Genomic DNA, 21803 nt, shown 5'->3' on the forward strand with positions numbered 1-21803 from the left:
TATATTGTCGCTAAGTTACCTGGGCAACATAATATTTGTGACGGGTTTTTCCATCGCTTTAGTTTCTATTTGCGACGGTTAGTTTCCGCCTCAAAATTTGTCGCAATTAACCACTTAGAGACGGAAAAAAATTTCCGTCTCTTAAATTATGGGACGGCTGTTGTAACGACAGTTTTGGGACGGAAATTTATATTGTCCCTAATATGTATTAGCGACACTATTTTAGTATTTGGGACAGATAATTTCCGTCCCAAAAACCCTTTTTTCTTGTAGTGGTTTGATCGCCGCACACACGCTATTACCAAATAAAGAGGACAATGAAAATTAAACTAAATTAAGATAATAAATAATGGCAAAATGGTCGCGGTACGTGCAAAAAAATAGGAATGCGGAACGCTCGGAGTCAGTGAATATTCACGTAAGTGATATGATTGACACCTGTTAAATATGTTAATCCTGCTAATAGAGTTGTAACTGTTTACAACTCTGTTTAATATTATTAATATTAAATAATAATAATAAATCCCAATATAACCGGACTTCTCCTTTGATTCCGCTTAGAAATCTCGATCATCTCTCTCTCTTTGCTTCTTCTTCAAGGCTGATCCTTCTTTCTTCTTCCTTTTTCAGTGCTCTCCAGTCTAGTTGAAGTTTTGTTTGCCAATCTCACTAAAGATTTGCATCCATGGTAAATTCTCATAGGTTAATAATATCTACCCAATAAGTAATAATAAAATCCTAGATATTCAACAGCTTTGTTTATTTTATTAATTCAAATTTGTCCTCTATCATACATGCAAGCTTTACTGTCCAAATTCCTTCCCTGATGATTAATATGTAAACATGGTATTTGGATATGTCTAGCTAAGTCTCTCATATGCTCAGTGCTTGAAAATAGTTATATTGATTTTTTTTCTTACCTCATTTTATTTTGAGAGAAAGAGAGAGAGACGATGATGAAGGCGGTTGTAGAAAGAAGGAATGGCATTGAAGAAGAAGAAAGGAGAGAGAGTGAGAATTGAAATTTTCCAGTAGAATCGAAGGAGGAGTCCACTTATATTGGATTTTTATTATTTATTTATTTAAAAAAAATATTAGACAAGTTAAGTAACCATGTCCATCATCTCTCCACCTTAAAAACTAGGAATCAGTTACAATATAAAAAACTAATAGATGATTTAGATTAATTTCATATTAAATGGACAGTTAATATTAAAAGAAAGTGAAAATAAGATTGCAATACGTACGCCCTGTTACCACTCGCCCATAAATAATTGTGGATCAATCCCAAAAATAATCGATAAAACCAAAACAAAAAGCAGCCAAGTCAAGCATGTTGGTGACTTGGTCGTGTCTTTGCTTGTCAAAGTTTTGGCCGCCCTTTTCTTGATCCCTCCCCTGTGCCTAGGGATTTCATATCATCTTCAGCCACTGGGCCATCCAAGTATCCAACCGACGGTTGGAAGGATTTGAACACCCTAGCATGCGGTCCCGTTGCCATATCATAGTGGTGGGCCTAACTTGACAAAAAAAAAAAAAAAAGAGTCAAGCATATTGCTTGGCCTGAATGATGGGTCAATCATTAACATTTTAATTATTTTTATTCAAAGGATTCTTACGATCGAATTAAGTTGAGTTAAGGTAAGACTAATCTATTTTAACTAAATCTGATTATTTTATAACAAAAAAAAAAAAAAAAAAAAAAAAAAAAAAACTGAAAAAACGAGATTGGACGGAACTCCATTTTGGAGTTTCGTCTTCCCAGTTTCGTTCCATTTTACAAAAAAAAAATATATATCGTTCTCGATAAAAATCTGAAATTTTGAAACACCATTTTTTCGTTTAAAAATTGCATTTTGACACAAAAACTGAAATTTTTGTTTTTGACACAAAACGGCGTTTCTGGAATAGAAACGATGCCAAATAGGCTCTAAGGGTGTTAATTGGTTCGGTTTTGGTGTAAATGGTGTGGGTCGGTTTGGTTCAAATATATTTGGTTGAAATCAAAGTCGCACCATTTGCTAAAATGTTGCATTTTATGAAACCGCAATCGTTTAATAAACGGATTCGGTTTCACAGTTTTTAAACTGTGTCAGTTTCATAGTTTTAAACGGTTTCGATCATGGTTTATTCTATACAATTTTTAAACAGTTAACAATCGGTTTGCTAGTTTATTTGCATGCTTACTAAAATTTGCTTTTGTTGATAAACACTTCAGTCTTGTATCAAATTAATTGAGGTATTGAAGAAGCAAGGATTTAACTACATAATAAGTGTAAATTATTGAATAGACTATTGGACAACCTCTATGGTCTTTAATTCTTCCATAAATTAAACCATAATGTTTTGTTAAAATAATCAAATATTTAATCGTTATACGGATTAATCGGATCAATTTTGAGGGTTTAAACAGTTCAATTTTTACAGTGTCAATTTGATTTGAAACCAACGGGTTAAACGGTTAAAATTGATTGGACCCATTTAATTAATTGGTCTTAAACTTTAACCATTTACTAAATGGCTTTACGATTTCGATGTAAATGGCTCGGTTCAATTTCGGTAAACGATTTCTATTTGAAATTCACCACCTTAGGTGAGGCTGTGACCCTATAGTTAAGTTGCACCAGTGATATGTTGGTCATAAATTCAAATCTTGGAAACAGCTCTCTTGCGAAATTAAATTAAATTACTAATAATCATGAACAAAATTAACACTAACAAACCATCAACGGTCAATCTTAAAAGATCCCATCTTTTATCACTCAAAGGCGCCTTTTCCTTTCAGGACCATGAAAATTAAAAAATAAATAATGACGGACCAAGACCAAAACAGAAGCAGTCAAGTCAAGCATATTTGCCTGCTTGGCCCAAATGAATGGGCGGGGGAGATTCTACATCTTTTCTTTAAAAAGCCTTTAAGCATTGGACCACTCAAGAACCAACCAATCAACCCATCACCTTCTCCTGTCAAAATTCATTTCAATCATGGTTTTAATTGGCCGATTCCACTTGGAATTATTATTATTAGGGTGGACTTTAGTTAGCCCTGATTCTCCATATACCGAATCTGATTGAGTTAAGTTGAGATTGGATGAGTTTAGCCAATTTCTTGACACAGTCTAATCTGATTGATTCTAAACCCAATTTTAATTTTTGAAACCTAGAATTTTCAATGCATGCTTGATGAATAGACTTTTTGCTCTCTCTTCTTCAATGGTTGATCTTGATGGATTGTCTTATTTCAAACTTGAATGTGAATTGAATCTCAAAGTGAAGGGATCTTATACTGATTTATTAATGTGGATGCAATCCTATTTATTTTTCAACAAATAGCTGACGTCTTTATAATGTGGTGATATGTAAGATTAACGATTTTGTTTGTCGGGTCGGTAGAGGGTAGTTCACAAATTAATGGAATTTAATTTGGGTCTTATCTGAAGGATCCATTTAGTTTGTAAGGGAAATTAAAAGGAAGTGAAATAAAAATTGTCAAGTCTAAAAAACCAAAACAATTGTCTCAATGTAATTTTATAAACTATTTTAATTTCTTAATTATCATATTTTAGTAATGATACTTGTTAGGTGTAATTTTTATTTTATTCTTCAAATCTAGGGGATTTAAATGAAAATTAATACACTAATATGAAATGATTTAGAATTAGTGACATAATCTAACTAGCTCTCGGTTTCTTTTGAATTAGTTTCTTTTACTTACATTTCATGGGCTATAAACTTTGTTACAAATGCCCTGACGGGGCAGCCTTGCCTACTGCTGTGTGAGACAGATTGACCAATCACCACTTCATGAGCTATTGGTTGTGCATACTCTTATCATTAGTAAATTTTATCTTTTCTCAAAAAAAAAAAAAAAAAAAAATCATGTGGCCTAATTATTATAAACGTTTCTATTTTTAAGTTTACAAATTTTATTTTTCTCTCTTTTAATTTTCCTTGCAACCAAACAGATCTATAATGAATCTCCACCACTACAATTTGTACTTCATTCACAAGGAACGTCCCATCTGAATGGAACTCATGCTCTAGGTTTTTTTTTGGTACGGTAGTTGACAAATTTTGAAGCTTGCACAACTTCTTGAATGTGTGAAACACTTTTTTTTTTCTTCTTCTTTTATGGAAAGTTATTCAACATACATGGTCTTTTTTTAACCTTATAATCTTAAATTTCTCCTCATGTTGCCAAAGAACTATACATGGTTACTTTATAAATAAAAAAATCAATTCAACAAAATAATTAGATAATTTAACTCAATTCTTTTTTATTTTTAAAGTGTAGTTGAGAGACTTTAAAAGAAATAATAAAAAATTAAAATAAATTAAAATGGGGATTCTATACCAAGATCCATAACATGCAATCCGAGGTCCCACTCGAACAACCATCACCTTCCACTTGAACTCAGTTCTGTAGAAGGTTTAGGCTGAGTTTAAGTGAGGGGGTGGAATATCCTAAGCTTGCCCAATTGAATAAATTATTGAAGAAGATAAAGTAAGAACATTTTGTAGAAAAGACATCCATCTTAGTCTGTCTCCATTTCAATTGGTCTTCTATATTTGTAACATTAATAGGCCCTTGTTTGATGGTATTTTGTTCGTTTATATTGAAAATCAAGGATGTGGTTATCATTCATTATACCAAAAAATGATTAACATTCATCAAATCTTTTGTTGTACTGAAAAGGAAGTGATAAGGTAATTAAAAAAAAAGAGTAAATAAATTAATTAATAAGAAGGTCACTAGTTTTCTAGTTTCAATAGGATCAACAGGCAAGTACCTCTAAAAGAGTTCACCACGTAGGTTAGTCAATATTTTGAGTTTCTTGTGAATAAATTTTTAGACATAGTTTTTCTTCATCCATGGTGAAGGGTTTACATAACGAATCTAAGATTATCATTACTCCCCTTTATATGTTGAAAGTCTAAAATGCCCTTCATTATTCCATGTAACTTATCTACCCATAATTAGAGCCGTAATTGAAAGAACCATGGCTTAAGGAAAACTAGGTCAAAAATTATGAGTGATATATTGCACAAGCATAGCTTCCAACTAGAGAACTTGCAATTTTACCGGAAAAAAAAATAGAGAATTTTTAAATGGACAGTTGAAAATATAGAACCCATTTGGATTCACATCAATTTCTGTCAAATATTTTTGATAAATAATTAGATATCAAATAGAAATTTGGATGTTGATATATTTCCTTAGATTATAGATTCAGACAATAATTCGTGCTCAATATGTATTAGATATTCTATATTCTGTAAAACTAATTAGATACTATGAGATTCAAACTTAGATACTTAAATCATTGGTGATTTGAGTTCACGTAATTGTATGAAATATTGGATATGAATTTGGATACGGGATGCTTATGCTTCATTACATTCCTACTTCCAACAAGTAATTTAGAAGAAGAAAAATTGAAATACTTGATTTTAGGATTTTTTGATGAATTGTTCAACAGTATTATTTCATTATAATTTTTTTTCTTTCACTATTTGTTGCTTTAAAATTGTTAACAATTGACTGTAAGGAAGTTAAACAAGGTTTAAAATATGCTATTAGGCTTCGAATTGGTCCCAATTGATTAATTCCAATCTGATATGGATTAGAATCAGTTAAGATTAGTGAAGAATCGGACCCAATAAACCTTAACCCTAGTTCTATACAAGGGTCAGGATCTACCAGAATTAGGATTGGCCTCTGTCGATTTTGATCAAACCAATCCCGAAACTGAAAATTAGTGGCTCACCTTCTATTGTTAAATAAAAGCTACAAAATTTACCCCTAATATGAGAATGATATATGTAGAATATATATAACATTAAAAATATTAAATTGTTACACTGAAAAAAATTAAATTAAATTTCATGGTAATTAAAATGTAAAAAATTTTTGGTAGAGATTTGTCCGGGCTTGGTAAAATTTAGGATGAACCAGTGTAGGTGTTATTGAGTGGTAATAAGCATCTCATAATCAAGTCATTGACAACCAGATGACACCCCATGTCCTCGAAGTAGTTCAATCCCAATAAGTAGGCATTGAGGGGTAGTTTGGTGATCTCACCTGTTAACTCAACCACAGATCTAAGCTTCTGATTCTCTCAGCGGTCAACTCTGTAACAAAAATCACATACTTATCACAAAAAAAAGGGATTAAGGAGCTTTTTGTCAAACAGGTGGTGGTCATCTTTGGCGTCAAATTCAGGCCAAGCCTTAAAAAAAAGGCAACCAAGGAGAACCGGTAACACTACTTATAGAATCCAGAGAGAGGAGAGAGAGAGAGAATGAGAATCCAAGTTCAGAAGCTTTTCTAGAGAAGAGGGGAGGGTCGAACTCGGGAGGGTTGAGTCAGAAGTGGGCACCACAAAGTCACAAAACGCGTTATAATAAGGGAAACCTAATTTTGCTGATCTTCCTGCCTGGTTCCTTGTCCGAGTTCTTTGGCATCTATCTATATATAAATACTCACCCGCCTGTGTCTTCGGAAATCCAAAACATCACTCAACGGATCTAAATCCAATCTCTCTACCATAGCATATGTCTCAGAGAACTAACGTTCCTCATTCTTCTTCTATAGCCTTTGGCCTCCATTCACATCTCCTGGTTTCCAGTGAGATGAACCCTAATTCTAACTGGGCTTATTGTTGTGGTTCATCTTCTGATTCTTAGATCCTCCTCCCCTTTTCCCTTTCGAGGTTCATCAATTCGGCTGATTCCAGGAAAAGGGTCTCTCATAAACCACAAGAATCTACCAGCCCTGTTCTTGAAAACCCAATTGATTAATTGAATCAAATCTAAACCAGATCATTCAGATTGTAAGATGGGTGCTAAAGGGTTCGTCGAAGGAGGCATAGCCTCGATCATTGCAGGGTGTTCCACCCACCCACTCGACCTCATCAAGGTCCGCATGCAGCTACAGGGTGAGTCCAATGTCCCCAATCCGGCAACCATTCAGACTCTCCGCCCAGCTTACGCCTTCAACGCCTCCTCAGCCACCGCCGGCGCCATCCACGCTCCTCCACCACCACCGCCAAGAATGGGACCCGTAACCGTCGGCGTCAAAATCTTTCAGACCGAAGGAGTCGCCGCTCTCTTCTCTGGCGTCTCCGCCACGGTCCTCCGGCAAACACTCTACTCCACCACCCGCATGGGCCTCTACGACATCCTCAAGCAAAAATGGACGGACCCCAACTCGGGCAAAATGCCGCTCGTACGCAAGATAGCAGCGGGCCTCATCGCCGGAGGAATCGGCGCCGCTGTCGGCAACCCAGCAGACGTAGCCATGGTGCGCATGCAAGCCGACGGGCGTCTCCCGGTGGCGCAGCGCAGGAACTACAAGAGTGTCGTGGACGCCATCCAACAGATGACGAAGCAGGAAGGGATCACGAGCCTGTGGAGAGGATCGTCGTTGACGGTGAACAGGGCCATGATCGTGACGGCATCACAGCTTGCGACGTATGATCAGGTGAAGGAGATGATACTTGGGAATGGTATAATGAAGGATGGGCTTGGAACCCACGTGACTGCTAGCTTTGTTGCTGGGTTTGTGGCTTCGGTGGCATCGAATCCTGTGGATGTGATTAAGACAAGGGTGATGAATATGAAGGTGGAAGCAGGGGCGGAGCCGCCTTACTCTGGGGCGATGGATTGTGCTTTGAAGACAGTGAAGGCTGAAGGTCCAATGGCTCTATACAAGGGCTTTATTCCCACAATATCGAGGCAGGGCCCGTTTACTGTGGTTCTGTTCGTGACGCTTGAGCAGGTTCGGAAGCTGCTCAAGGATTTCTGAGTTCTCTCAGATAGATGATGACGAAGAATCATTTCACATTGAGATGACAATGGAAAATTAGTAATAATGATTCAAATTTCTTTTGGGGGTTTTAACGTTTTTTAAGATCCCTGAAGTGTGGGAATCAGGAACTAGGAAGTGGAAACTACAGCATTTATAATTAGTATGCCTTTCATCTTTCATTTCCTCTAATATTTTTTTGAATTGGTTTACGGTATTGAGATATGAATGAATGTAGTAGTTTCTGTTTAAAGAGTATCCAAGCTTGCTATGTTGGAGAATGGAGGCTAGGTTAAGAAAATTAAAATTGATGTTTGCTTGCATTTTAAACCCTAATTTTAATCAAGCAAAAGAGTGTGGCGGGCACGTGGATTTGTGGGATTTGCTGTTCCTCAGCGAAATTGCGCATGGGGTCCATCATCATTTATCCCCAACTCTAAGGATCTACCCTTTATAATATTGGAGTGTTGCGAGCTGGATGGGCATGAAATGCGGCGAGTTCTATGGGGTTGGGAAATAAATCAAACAGGTGGTGGGCGATGAGGTTGTGAAGTAGGGATACCTGGTGTGGCCGTCACAGCATGAGGATGGACCGGGAAGGGCAATAGCTGTGCCCCCGTCACTGATGAGTGCGAGGAACGTGGCACTGACTTCTGGGGATGGGTTCATTGCTGCTGGATCTAAACGTGCATTGAATCTTCTGTTGAGACTTGAGAGGGCCGCGTAGGTGGTGCGTCAAAGGCACGTCATGTATTCTGGAATGGTGCCATCACAACATCATCATGGTGGCGCCAAGCGTGTGCCAAATTTAATTTTCAACGGGAAAGGGAACTGAGCTGTGATCACAAGATCACACGTTCATTGCTACGACCTACTCCTCCCCCAAGAAGTCCCAAAAGTCAGTGAACCAGTCCCATCCGTAATTGCATACAATTCTTAACTAATTTTTGTGTTCTGGTCCAATGTTATTAGTTACCTTGGAAGGGAACTGAGCTCTAACCCACACGTTCTTTGATAAGAGTTTTTAAGTGGGTCCTAGCCCTCTAATGGCGTGATGCAACCCACAGTGGTTGCCACAAGAAGCAGGGAACAATAATTGTATGTTCCCAAGTAGAGTTTTAAGTTTTTTAGTCTTTAGACCGAGCTTTCCTGCCTGTAGCCATTCACACCGGAGCTTGAGATACACACGGGGTATTGGAAGTGTATTTTGAGATAGTGGTAAAACGTTATGGGGTTTTTTTTTTTTTTTTAAGGGTTGGTGTCAAAACTTACCCTGAACCAGTAAAACTGATCGGATTGAACCAAAATAATTTGGATTTCGATTGAACCACATTGAAATTTGAACAAACCCAAATAGAAATCAGTTCAATCTGGATAAAAACCAAACCAATGACAAAAAACTGAAATCAGTTTGAAGCTTTTTTTTTTTTTTTTTTTAAATATTTTTATGGCAAATCGAACCCAAAATTGGACTGAAATTGATACTAAACCAATTTCCTCACTGATTTGTTCCAATTTTAGCATTCCCACACCGAAATTGACTCAATCCAGATCAAGACCAAAATGATTGATTGCCCCTTTACTTCTCTTATTGCAGTATCAAAAATATACATTTTTTCATGTTAATCAAGGGGTTATGTTTTCGTGAAAATAAAAAACTTAGTCCAATTTTTACACGTTGCTTGCGAATGTTGGTATCTTACACGTAAAGTTAATAGTGGGTAGCATAATAATATATATTTAGTGAGGGAAAAATACTATATTTAACATGGAGAGAAAGAAGGAACATGGAGAAGGAACGACACATTCTTTTCCCTGCTCTTATTTTTGTTCTATGATTACTTTAAAGAGAAAAATTTGCAGCGTGCCCAACATGTGTTATCATCTCTCTTCACCCTTTGGAATAAATCTATTTTCTCTCATATGTCTAAAATATTTCTAAGTGGAAAAGATTGTTCCTTGATCGTTGCGCCTGCATGGGCCAATTAGGGGGCGCAATGGGAATCAACAGTGGTGGCTATTTGGGGTTTTACAAGGGTGGGGGCATCATGTCACTGCACTTTGTGCCTAGGTGATCTCTCGCAACCATAATTTTCAAAATCCAATCCTAGATTCTAACCGATCTCATACTAAACCATAGTAAGTCATAATGGTAAATTGGTCCAAAGCACTATTTTTTTCCCCTCTAAAATAAGGATAAATCCATCCAATCTGATACTGATACATGCAAAGTATAAAAGTAAAAAGTCCAAAATATCAATTTTTTGTTTTTCTTTTAAATATGAATAAATCCATCCAATTCAGATCGATATCAGTTAAGACTGATCCAAAGTTTTAAAACCTTGTTAACAATCCCCCAGCCTGCCCTATGCATCTCCCCCTCCCCTGCCCTCTTTCAGGGTTTTTGTTCTTCTGTTTTATTCATTTGATATATAGTTTGTCTATTTTTGAAACATTTTTCTTATAGTTCCTTGTTCTTAGTAGAGTGAGAATTTAATTCTCTGTTGCCAAAAAAAAAAAGAATTTAATTCTCAAAAAGACAGTTCCTCTACTTTTTGGGTTATTTATCTTCAAATTAAAATTTCTCTGTTTCCCAGGTTTTTCTTTTGAGATAGTAAGCATATGATACTCTTCAATCCCTTTCTAGAGGAAATAAAAGTAAGCCACAAGGTCAATAACTAGGTCAAAACAAATTAATTTAAAAGAGAAACCATATAGTTCATAGCCTCTCCATGGATCCGCACCAAAAGATTATTAATGTAGGAATAATTTTCAACTAGGATTTTATCAAAAACTAACCACTAATTAGGGTATATCCCTTATCAAATTGGCATGTCTAGATACTACATAAAGCTTACTCTATCTTCAATCAATTTACTGATGGAAAGGATTCCTAATTCCTTGGCATAGTTCATTCAGTAGATGAGTTTATCTACGGTCCTAATGGCTGCCATGTGGTACCATGATTAGTGTTGGAATTTTTTAGGCATGTTTTAATAACTGATTGCAGTGGCATCTTAGGGCATATCTGGTTTGCACACCAGAAATTTTATTTTGGAATTTCTAGAAAGGCAGCTTTCTCAAGGTTTTCTAAGGTCATGGTGAATGAGAATTCGTGTATCATTACAACCATTCAAGGCATGGGAAAGGGGATGAGGGAGGCACAGGATCTCCAACCCTTGGATTGCACAGTGAACCTCACTACACAGTCAAGGAAAAACTTTGTCCTAAACAGTTTGTCAAATAAGTTTAAAAGGGCACGCCACATGTGTAGTTTGGATGAATGAGAGTAAAGTTTTAAAACTCAAGATCGGTCCCTATTTTTTAAATTACTAATTGGACTAGATTGGACAGATTACTCTTTCTTTTTTTTTTAATTATGTGGGACTATTTTACCCTTATACCTTACCAGTACATCAACCCCTAGCTCTTATGTGGCAAAGTAAAGATTACAAATGCTATAATTTAGTTGGTTATATGTTTTTGAAACCCAAAAGCTGGATTCTTAGAAGCTTACTCGAATAAGCACTATAATTATTATTATCTCACTATTTTCTTGGTACTTTGTGAGTAATTTTACATGAAATTACTTTTGAGCACTAAATAAATTGGGAAAAAATAGTTAATTTTGATAACAATCAAATATAATTGCCGTCTTAGCTCAGCTGGTAGAGCGCATGGCTTTTAACCATGTGGTCGTGGGTTCGAGTCCCACAGACGGCGTAAGTCCGCCCTGCCAAGCTATCAAATTTTTGGCCCAAAAAAAGTTATAAATTTTGTTTTTCAAAACCCAAAATATTCATACCGTCTCTTTGCTCCCATGTCATTTTTCAGATGAGCAGCATTTGTGGGACAAAATGACTTAAGGACAATGAGCTAACCAGTCAGTTCTCATTCACAGAACTAATTGTACTGCATCAGTAACCTACAAGGATGCTTTAAGGTGTTTTAAATTTGCTTTTGGGAGTTAAACCAATTGACACGGTAATATTGAACTTTTTTTTGATGAATACAAGTACAATGCAGTTTAAAAGTGTCAATATCAATATGAAATGCATCTCAACACCAATCAATTTACTCAAGCGTGTTCACCATAAATGCTTAGAATTTTATATTTGAGCTTTCCCATACACTTTTTGGGAGTCAAGAACATGAGAAATGAATAATTCAATTTGCTCCATTGACAAAGATGATCATTATATGTTCTGCTCTCGACCTCAGGCACCCTTGATGAGAAGCAACCTTATAAAGTTCCTAGCCAAGCCCCAAAGTAGAAATAGGTGATCCTACTCATACACTTGTCCTTGCTAAACAAATAGTAAAATCTATCAAGACATAGGCAGATTCATTTACATAGGGCATGAGGGATAGAGTTGCAGAGGCTGGAAGAATATACAGAAAGATCACAATTTTTTGGTCCACCATGTGTGTTTGCATTATCTGGAATTCATCCTCGGAGGAGCACTGACTGATTGACCCTCAGATCCACGACCCTTGTCTAGGTTTTGAAGCTCATTGACGATCTGGTTGCGCCGTTCTTTCAAGAAGTTGAGTCGGGTTGTCAATTTTGTCAGTGCAGAAGATGTGGAGACAGTTCCCTGTTGGAGACAGGTGCAATCAACATTCTTTTTTGCGTTCTGATAATTAAAGATATTTGGACTACAGTTTTGGCTTATCTCAAGGTAAATAGAAATACATGGCAAAGAGCCTAGAGCAGTGAAGGATATTTAACTCCTGGGTTCATCGTCCGAAGTACAAAACAAAGACAGATGGTTTTCTAAACAAGCATTCTACTGCAGTGATGGCCTACCTCAACCTTTGAACCAGATGTCTTAGAGTTAGACGAAGCAATAGGCTCCACTGCAGATGAAGCGGCAGATATTCCAGCAGATTTAGTGCTGTTATGACTAGTTGAATCTAGCTGCTGCTTCTGAGACGGTTGCTTAGTTGATAAAGATGGTGGATCAGATCTAGTATTGCTTTGTCTATTAGAACCTAGATGCTGCTTCTTGGGTGGTTGCTTGTTTGATAAAGATGGTGGCTCTTGTGCCAAAAAATTCTCATAGTCCGCCAGAGCCACTTTAGTATTCTGTTGCACATTGAAAAGAAAAAAAAGAAAAAAGAGAATCATATAAAAATGCACAGCGCATGTAATATAACAAATTAGGCAGAAATGTTTGACATGAATAATTAGCTACACCACCAGTGTTTGAATTTGGGATGCATTTAGATATTTTCATATTTCAGAATCTTCCCATAGAGGTAGATAAATGTGTAGCACAATATACTGTAATAATAATATCTTGCATGACACAAGGTGTTCAACCAGGGAACATCACAAGGCATAAGTGTCGAGGCATGTTCATCTAGCATTTTCCTTGCGCTCATAATTTTATTGGACGGCTTGGTTAGCCAAGATAGATTCTTAAGATCTTCGACACTTCTATTGGGACTTCATTTGGCCCTTGTATCTTGCCTACTTTCATCCTCCTTAAAGCTACTTTTACTTCAAACGCCATGATTTTTCGTATATATCTACGGCATGTGGTGTCTTGATGGATAATGCATTCTTTTAAGACACTATTACTCGAAGTGTCTTCATTTAGTAGGCTACATAAATAAGCTTTCCATCTCTCCTTAATGTCCTCATCCCTTGTTAGTACTTTACCATCTTCACTTTTAATACATCTGACATAATCGAGATCTCTATTCTTCATTTCCCTCAGTTTAGCTATCTTATAGAGAGCATTTTCCCCTTCCTTTCTCAAATTATTATAAAGAACTTCATATTTGTTCGCCTTTTCTTTTCCACATTCTTCGTTTCATTTCTGGAAAATTTATACCTTTGTTGATCCTCTTTATTATTAGTCTGTTTCCATGTTTAAAACTAGCTTTCTTAGTCTTTTTCTTTTTTTGGTGAATAAATAATTCAATACCAAAGAGCGAAGAAGGGGGGGAGGATATTCAAGGTCCCAAAGGGGAATCAACAAAAGAGCAAAGGATACAATCCTAAGGGAGGGGGAGGGGGAAGAAAAAGATACAAAGGCAATCTTAAGGAGACAATAATAAGCATGTTCCTTGGGGAATACTCAATAGAACGGGTAGGGATCAAAGCAAGTTTGGAGAAGACATCAAATTAACTGGCATTCCAAATATTATCAAAGGATCTAGAGTTGGAAATCTATCTATGAAAGTTGCTCTCTGCCCAAATTTGGTTGATGGTTGCCCTTAAGGTGAGCTTCCCAACAATGTCGAAGATTGAGCTGTCAGAAAAAGTCATGTCTATCCAAATCCATTCTCTCATAAGGGAGAGGGGCCCTCTCCTGGCTAGCCAGCATTTTGTGAGGACATGCTTCCAGATGGTGGAAGTGAAAGGGCACTCAAAAAACAGGTGGTCAATGTCCTCTGAACTATTCCAATAAAGGCAACAAGATAGAGGGATAGGGATGTGGGGTAAATGAGAAAGGACGAGGTAGAGAGGCAGTTACAGAGGGCTCTTAAGACAATGAAGCTATGATGGGGGATGTGAAATTTGAACTAGAAAACCTTGTGCCAAGGAGTAGTGGGGCCATTGTATCTAACTAGGTGCCAAACAAAGGAGGAAGAGAGGACCAATGGTGGAGAGGGGGGGAATTAGCAAGGGGGGAGACTAAGAGCCACTGGAGATGATTGAAGAAACAATAGTGTCATTGGCAAGACCAGAAGAGTAAGTAGATCTTAGCCCCTCTTTCAAGAGGAGAACACCCTAAGAGTGCAAATTATCGATCCAAAGGGAGGTTGAAGTACCATCCCAAAGACAGGAGTGGATGGCAACCAAGGTGATTGGCCTAGCTTAGAGGATTTTGCGCCACACCCAGGAGGCATTTGGGACCAGGCGGTCCATAGGGAATCCATATAGAGAAGGGAAGACAAGAGCTTTCATAGTCTTAATGGTTTCTTGAACCTCATCATACTACCACCAAATCTCCCTAGGGAATGACAGTTTCGATTCGCCTAGCACATATTTAGCAACCTTTTTTTTTTTTTTTTTGTGAAGAAATAATTTCATAAACAAGAAGAGAGAATATACAAAGGAGAGGAGGGAGCCAAAAGGTCTAGACCTCAGGAGAGGCAACACAACAAGGGGGCAAAAGGCCCAACTAAGAGAAGGGATACATCAAGAGGGGGAGACGATAGATGGAGAAAGGCCCCAAGAGGAGACAGTACACCTGTTCCTAGGGGAATCGCGATCAGGATATGACAAAGCCAATTGATCTTGGAGTTGACATCAAAATAGATGGAGTTGGAAGTCCATCTATGGAGATTGCGCTCCATCCAAATATAACTAATTGTGGCACTAAATGCTAGCTTCCCAATTGTGTCGCAAATAAAATGACCTCCAAAATTCATGTCAATCTAGATCCATTCTCTAAACAAAGGAAGGATTCTTCTACTGGAGGGCCAACATTATTTGGAAACTATTTTCCAAATAGAGAAGGGGTAGGAAAAGAATAGATGGTCAACATCTTCAAAGCCATTCCAGTAGAGACAACAAGAGGGGGGACCCGGATGTGCCTGAAGATGAGGAAGGACTGGGTGGGGAGATAGTTGGAGATAGCATGCCAAGCTGTGAAGCTGTGGCGAGGGATGTGGCATTTGAATTAGATTATCTTACGTCATGGCACGAGGGGACTTTTCAAGTGGATGTAATTCCAGGTCATGGCATGATCATGGTTTTAAGTATCTCCGATACCGATACGATACCCTCCGATAGGTATCTTAAATTTAGTCGACCGATATGATACACACCGATACTATAAATGAAAATTTTAAAATCCTTTCGTATCGATATATATCCTACAATACATACCGATATGCATCAATACACCATCAATACACATCGATACGATACGATATGCCTCGATACGACTATGAAAAATATAAAATTGAAGTAAAATGTATGTTTTGGTATGTATTGGTACGTATCGGTGAGTATCGGTATGTATCGATCGGTACGTATCGGTATATATCGGCACGTATCGATGAGTATCGATATATATCGATACATATCGGTGAGTATCGATATGTATCGGTGAGTATCGGTATGTACCGATACAGTGCGCTATGGTCATAATGGCCAAGATGGGTAATTTTTCAGAAAACACGATTTTTTGAAGGGTTTTTGTTCCAAAGTTACTGTCAACCATATTTCTCTCTAACTAAAGTGGAAATCAATGTTGGGAGCAAGGATTTTACATTTATGGGACAACTACAAACCTTGAATTCTTAGTATGATACCCTCAATTTAGTGTTTATGCATAATACATGCTATCGATAGCTTTTTTTAACAAATTCTTTATGCAAAAGTGTTTAAAAAAATGTTTCCTATCCATTTATGTGTGTATCTTTAGCGTATCTTAGTGTATCTCCGATACGTATCTTAATTTTGGCCAACTGATACGGCGACCAATACCGATACTTTAATCCTTGGACATGAGGAGATATTTTAGCAATCTTTTTAATACAAGTAGTCATCTCGTTCCACATCATATTAGTGTGTTCCTCAAAGTACCGTTTGTCTGTTTGACCACTTAAACAGTAAATGATTTCAAAGTATCTCCTTATAAGCGCCACCCTTATTTTAGGGAAAATAAGCTCACCTTTCTTAGGATTCTGCATAATGAGGCACATTTCCATGACTACTAACCTTTGATGTGTGGTTAAGCTCTTCCCAAGTATAACCTTACAATTCTTAAATAGCAATCTATTGGACCTTTTAGTTAGGAAGAAATCTATTTAGCTCCTGTGATGCCCACTTTTGAAGGTAACTAAATGCCCCTCTCTCTTCTCAAAGTATTTACAATAGATAGATCATAAGCTGAAGGAAAATCTAAAATGGAGATCGCCCTTCATTTCTCTCTCCAAAACCATATCCTCCATGTACACCTTCATAGCCTCTATGATCTTTCCCACCATGTCCATTCAGATCACCCTCTAATATAAACTTTTTTCCTCGACTAAAACCTTGCACTAATCCATCCATGTGTTCCCAAAATTGTGACTTCCTACTTTCATCTAATCCTACTTAAGGTGCGTAAGACCTAATTAAATTGACAACCTCTTTCTCCAACACAAGCTTGATGGATATAATCCAATATTTGAATCTTGAAACATCCACCACATCATTCTTTAAAGCTTTATCTATTGCTATGCCCACACCACTTCTATTACTTTTATCCCACGTATAACAAAGGTTTATTAAGTGAATTAAAAAAAAAAAAAACAAGGATAAAATTCTGTTTGGTAAAATTCTACATTGATGCATAAGCCTGAAAATCCTTTCTCGGTACGAGCATCTGTTCCCTGTTTGGTCATGCTTCCTTTTGTACTTCTAGCTGGTGCTGTTAACAGGCTCAATTGCACATTATGAGACCATCTTAAGAATCTCTCCTTCATTTTCAGGGACACAGACACAGTAGCACTTGCATGACCTGCTAAAGTATAAAATTGGTGATCTGGAATGTGCATTGCTTCCTATCACGCCTCAAACTTTATCACCTATTGAAGATAATTTGATTTGATGTGATTTGTTTACAATGAGTTAATGCCAACAAATCTAAAAGGTAAATGAATGATAGTTATACCTAAAGCTAATAAAATTTTGGAGTGTTGGTTTAGCTTCTACTGAAACAAACATAATCAAATAAAAACTAGTTAGACATGAATTTATAAGAGAAAAAAAAAAAAGGACTACCTCATCCTTCTTGCCAGACTTCTTGGAGTTGGACAAAGCAGTATGCTCAACTACCACTGGCAGCACAGCAGATGAAGTAGCAGGGACCCCCTTAGATTTGGTAAGGTTGTCATATATTGAATCAAGAAGCTTCTTGTGAGGTGCTTGCTTGCTTGATGAAGATTGACATTCTTGCGTCCTCATATTCACACTGTCTGCTCCATCCAAACTAGTATTCTGTGGAAAATAGAAGAAGGCATCCATCCCTAGGTCAAAACCCAGAGAAAGGAAAGATACACATTCCAAATGAGCACACACATACTGTACTCACTTTTGTCCTTTTATGAGGGTGTGCAGGTTCTGCAGTTTCAATAGCTTTCTGTTGATTATCATTCCTGTATCAGACAAGTTTTCAGTGAAGCAAGTTACTCAGTACAGAAATCCACCGAAGAAAAATAACCACTTAAATCACATATCAACCCTGTTTTAAGATATTATGCCATATAATGTGAGGCATACCCCAGTTCAAGAAAGGATGTCTATACATAAGGTGGATAAATGAGCAAAAGTGAAAACTCACAGCACTGCTTGACGATCTGGTGTTTGTTGCTTCTGGTTGTGTGAGTCTTTTACAGACCCATGGTTTTTCTGACATTGTTGGTCAAGCTGCACATGGAGATCAGCAACTTTTTTATTCAAATTAATAACATCTGCTTCTGCAACAGCTATTTCCTCGAGATCTGCCTTTATCTTTAGTACATTTACAAATTGTAAGTCTGGTGTATACACAAATTGATTCAATATTACGATATTACCATTTTCTTTATTGAACTAACCGTGCAATCAATAGTGGCCAAGAAAGGTAAATGCCCAGGGGAGATACCAAGCCCAGCTTCCAAAGCTTCTCTCAAATCCATCTCTCTCTGCAACTGTTCCTGTAGTCTTGCTACCTATAGTCAAGATTACACCTAACGTCACAATCAACTCAATCTATCCTTTCAACGACTGGAAGACTGTTTAGGTTATGTCTGTGTTCTAGGGAAAGACTGAAAAAGGAAAAAGCATCTTTATGGATTATACATCTCTCTCAAGAGCCAAACGACGGTCATGCAAAGCCTTCTTTCGTCTCTGCAGACTTGCTTTCAGGATCACATTCCCTTTTTCCTAGAATAAAAATATACATAAAATTCAGTTGGGGTTTTCGATACAATTTCACCCAATGATGCTTACCAAAAAAATAAAAACAGAAAGCTCTACCTCCTCTGCAATTCTATTTTGTAAGTCATTTTTAGCGACCTCAAGCCTAAGAATTACAGCCCTGCATAAGGAAAATAATCAGATGTGCAGATAAAATGGAATAACATGGTAAAAGTTAAGTGATGATTACGAAAAAGTAAAGCATCAAATGCATTCTAACACTACAACAAACAAAACCTAGAACAAAATGTGTATTCTATGGTGCTGGGTGTTCAAATATATCCAAAGTTTTTTCACCCAAAAAAAAAAAAGAAGGAAAAAGTAAACTTTCAAATGATATGTGGAACTCCCTATTCTCACAGGTGCCACATCATCCTACATCATCCTACCCAAGGCACCAGATTAAGAATGCAATACGGAGCAGATGCACTAGATATAATGTGATTATCGAGCTCATAAATTTGGGGTAGTTGCAATGCCTCATAAAAGTAAACTTGATTGAATAAAAGAGACATGGAAAGACCTATACATGCACAAGAAGCACAACAGAAGACAGAAACCACCTAAAAAAGTTAGATGAGGCATAGAACCTAACCCTCAGCCAACTTCACAATAGAACCATGACTAAGTAATGAAATAAAAAGGTCACGTGACTATGATAAAACTTCTAAGAAGGCATTAAAATAATAAATGAAAGAAGAAGACTTTGGTCTTCTCCTTCATCCAGCTAACTTGTGGGCATTGGTGGGAAAGAAGTAGTATGGAAATCTAAAATCATCTGGAACCCTTTCACAGGGTGGCTGCTAGCCTGCTAAGGACTAAAAGGTTTTCTGTGCATCTCAATGTAACTATACAGGAAATACCATGCAACTGTTAAAGCTATTCTCTCTTCTTCTTCTTTTTTATATGTCTCTACTGACTTGTACAACTTGTATAGATTTTGCACTTGGAGGGTGTTAATACCTATTGATAGAATATTTTGAGAGAGATCAGTAAAGTATTTGAGAGCTTCCTAGGATCTTGAACTGCTTGGGACTATAAAAAAATCTCTGAACAATCCAGTGACAGTTAATCTCAATGAAGAGGAAGGAGAATGAGAAACTTCACAGATAAACAAACTAACATATTGCCATCTGCAAGGAAAATGACTCAACTGCCATTTAAGAGGTAGCGTCTGCTGATGACAAAAAATATTTAGTTTACAATACCATTCTATGCAGAAAGTTTTGTGGTTTTTCATTACAGATTCTACAACCTCCGCCAAAATGGCCAACTTTTCAGACTTCCAAGACATGGGATTAAGTTCCTCCAACCGTATCATCTCCAGATCATGGCTTGCTTAGAAAGGAAAAAGATCAAATAGGACTCGACCTAACTGGCTTACTTTTGGCAAACTTAACGCAAGTTACCACTAACTCCCATAGAGTATAAAATGGAGTTTTTAAGTAAAATATCAGCTCCAAAATTAGAAAGTCATAGGATACTAAATTTTTTGAACATCTTATTACTTAATTTATTCAGTCTTGACTCTTTAGTGACTTGTAAAATTATGAGCCGAGTTAAAATGTTTGCCAATGAGGAAATCCTGTATTTAGTGACATCAATCTCCAAAGGTACATACAGGTTTGAACCCAAGACCTGCCATTCAACATACAGGCCCTCACCAACAAAGACAAGGAATGTCAAGAAGAGGCAAACACATAAAGAATGTAACTAAGTACATCAGGCATACATTCCCATCTTACACTAAGATTCACATTCACCTGTTTTCTGGATTTGCCTATGTTTATTTTCATTTGATAAATCACAGCTAAATCTGCTGAAAAATCAGTGCCAATACCAAGAATAATCAATCTAAGAACACTGAAAATGCATCACCAACATCGCATACAATGACATTTTTTTTTTAGATCAAACATATGAAACGATGACATCAAAAACATGTGTACAAGATGCAAGAAAACATACAAACATTTCTCAAACAAATGTACATAAACCTTTGTTTCAGATAGGTCATGGATGTATCTCTTACTCGTCTTCACCTGGAGAGTCAATGGATTCTGTGGAAAGGTTTTTCTTTGCCTGGAGAATGCAGAGGAACCCAGATTACCAATAGCAACTAGTAGACCATTTATATTGATAAAAGTAAAATGCTGACATAAAAGAAACACTATAATTCGGAATAACCCATCTGCACAGAGTATAACCACAAGTAATCCCAATACCTCTTGCAGGCACACTACTAAAACAAGAGGCCACCTGACGATCAAGGTCCAGGAATAAAAGGCCAACAATGTAATTACACATGATAAACAATAGGAAACAAACGACTACTTACAGCAGTACGCCCCCAAACAGTTCGAGGTTTGGCACAAGGCACAGGTCCATCCTGTTTATTTGTAGATTTTGAACTCGATGAAGACCGATTGTAACCAGTTTTTTGGTGCACTGAAGTTGTCGAGGCAGGGATATCTCCCACTGTTGAGGCAGGGACGTCTCCCATAGATTCACAAGACTCAGTAGCATACACTGCCGAACTGATATTTTCTTCAACCTTCAAATTGTTATTGCTTTGTAGACCAGCATCCTGACGCACTGAACTCTGATGTTCACTTGGTGACTCCTGATTGGCATCAGAATCTTCACTGACTGCATAAGACTCGTAAGCGGAGTCAGACCCTTCAGAAACCTGCACCCTTCAAAGGATCCATAAATTTGATGTGAGATAAAACCAATATAAATGCAGCAGACACCCTATGGATGTATGGAACACGGATTAAAAACAAAGATGCACTGTTGTTAGTTGTAACGCACACAAACTATGAATCATATGATACAAAGATCTGTTAAAAAGATACCAAGAGACAGTTAAGTCTGTCCTTAAGCATAAATTCAATATTCACAGGACATTGAGAACCTCATTTTGTGATAATTTAGTGCTTTAACTTCAAACATACACTGGAATTAAGAGGCTAGAGCCTCCTTAGCCTTTTGTGTTTGTTATTTTTGGAGATTATTCTTGGAATTCTTAGCGCCACGTACATTGCTTCAAAAGGGTGACTTATCCACCATCTTTTTTTTTTTTTT

General features: G+C 37.1%; 2 protein-coding genes and 1 non-coding gene across 4 annotated transcripts in view; 2 read left to right on the plus strand and 1 right to left on the minus strand.

Annotated features, from left to right (window-relative positions):
- The first annotated feature begins 6415 nt into the window (after positions 1-6415).
- LOC122075642 (mitochondrial uncoupling protein 5-like) lies at positions 6416-8065 on the plus strand. The gene has a single exon (XM_042640746.1). The coding sequence runs from the start codon at positions 6839-6841 to the stop codon at positions 7805-7807; it is 969 nt and encodes a 322-aa protein (XP_042496680.1). The 5' UTR covers positions 6416-6838; the 3' UTR covers positions 7808-8065.
- A 3392-nt stretch (positions 8066-11457) lies between these two features.
- Positions 11458-11530, plus strand: TRNAK-UUU. The gene has a single exon. It is a non-coding gene; the product is annotated as a tRNA-Lys (tRNA).
- Positions 11531-11894: 364 nt separating this feature from the next.
- The window catches only part of LOC122076855 (rho GTPase-activating protein 7-like), a 42937-nt gene continuing 33028 nt past the window's right edge, over positions 11895-21803 (minus strand). Inside the window, exons 16-25 of one of the 2 annotated variants that reach the window (XM_042642453.1) lie at positions 21055-21405; positions 20749-20798; positions 18777-18837; positions 18600-18683; positions 18356-18469; positions 18100-18185; positions 17851-17914; positions 17541-17756; positions 12618-12896; positions 11895-12405 (exon numbers count right to left, since the gene is read on the minus strand). In XM_042642453.1, the coding sequence (XP_042498387.1) occupies positions 12244-12405; positions 12618-12896; positions 17541-17756; positions 17851-17914; positions 18100-18185; positions 18356-18469; positions 18600-18683; positions 18777-18837; positions 20749-20798; positions 21055-21405 (1467 nt within the window). In that variant the 3' untranslated portion in view covers positions 11895-12243. Of the gene's footprint in view, positions 12406-12617; positions 12897-17540; positions 17757-17850; positions 17915-18099; positions 18270-18355; positions 18470-18599; positions 18684-18776; positions 18838-20748; positions 20799-21054; positions 21406-21803 lie in introns of both variants that reach the window. The other variant, XM_042642452.1, reaches the window with a different exon arrangement.

The sequence above is a fragment of the Macadamia integrifolia genome, chromosome 4 (genome assembly GCF_013358625.1).
Source record: "Macadamia integrifolia cultivar HAES 741 chromosome 4, SCU_Mint_v3, whole genome shotgun sequence".
Lineage (NCBI taxonomy): Eukaryota > Viridiplantae > Streptophyta > Magnoliopsida > Proteales > Proteaceae > Macadamia > Macadamia integrifolia.

Bases quoted from the DNA above. Each gene is read 5' to 3' on its own strand.
- LOC122075642 (XM_042640746.1), top strand. From the start codon at position 6,839: ATGGGTGCTAAAGGGTTCGTCGAAGGAGGCATAGCCTCGATCATTGCA.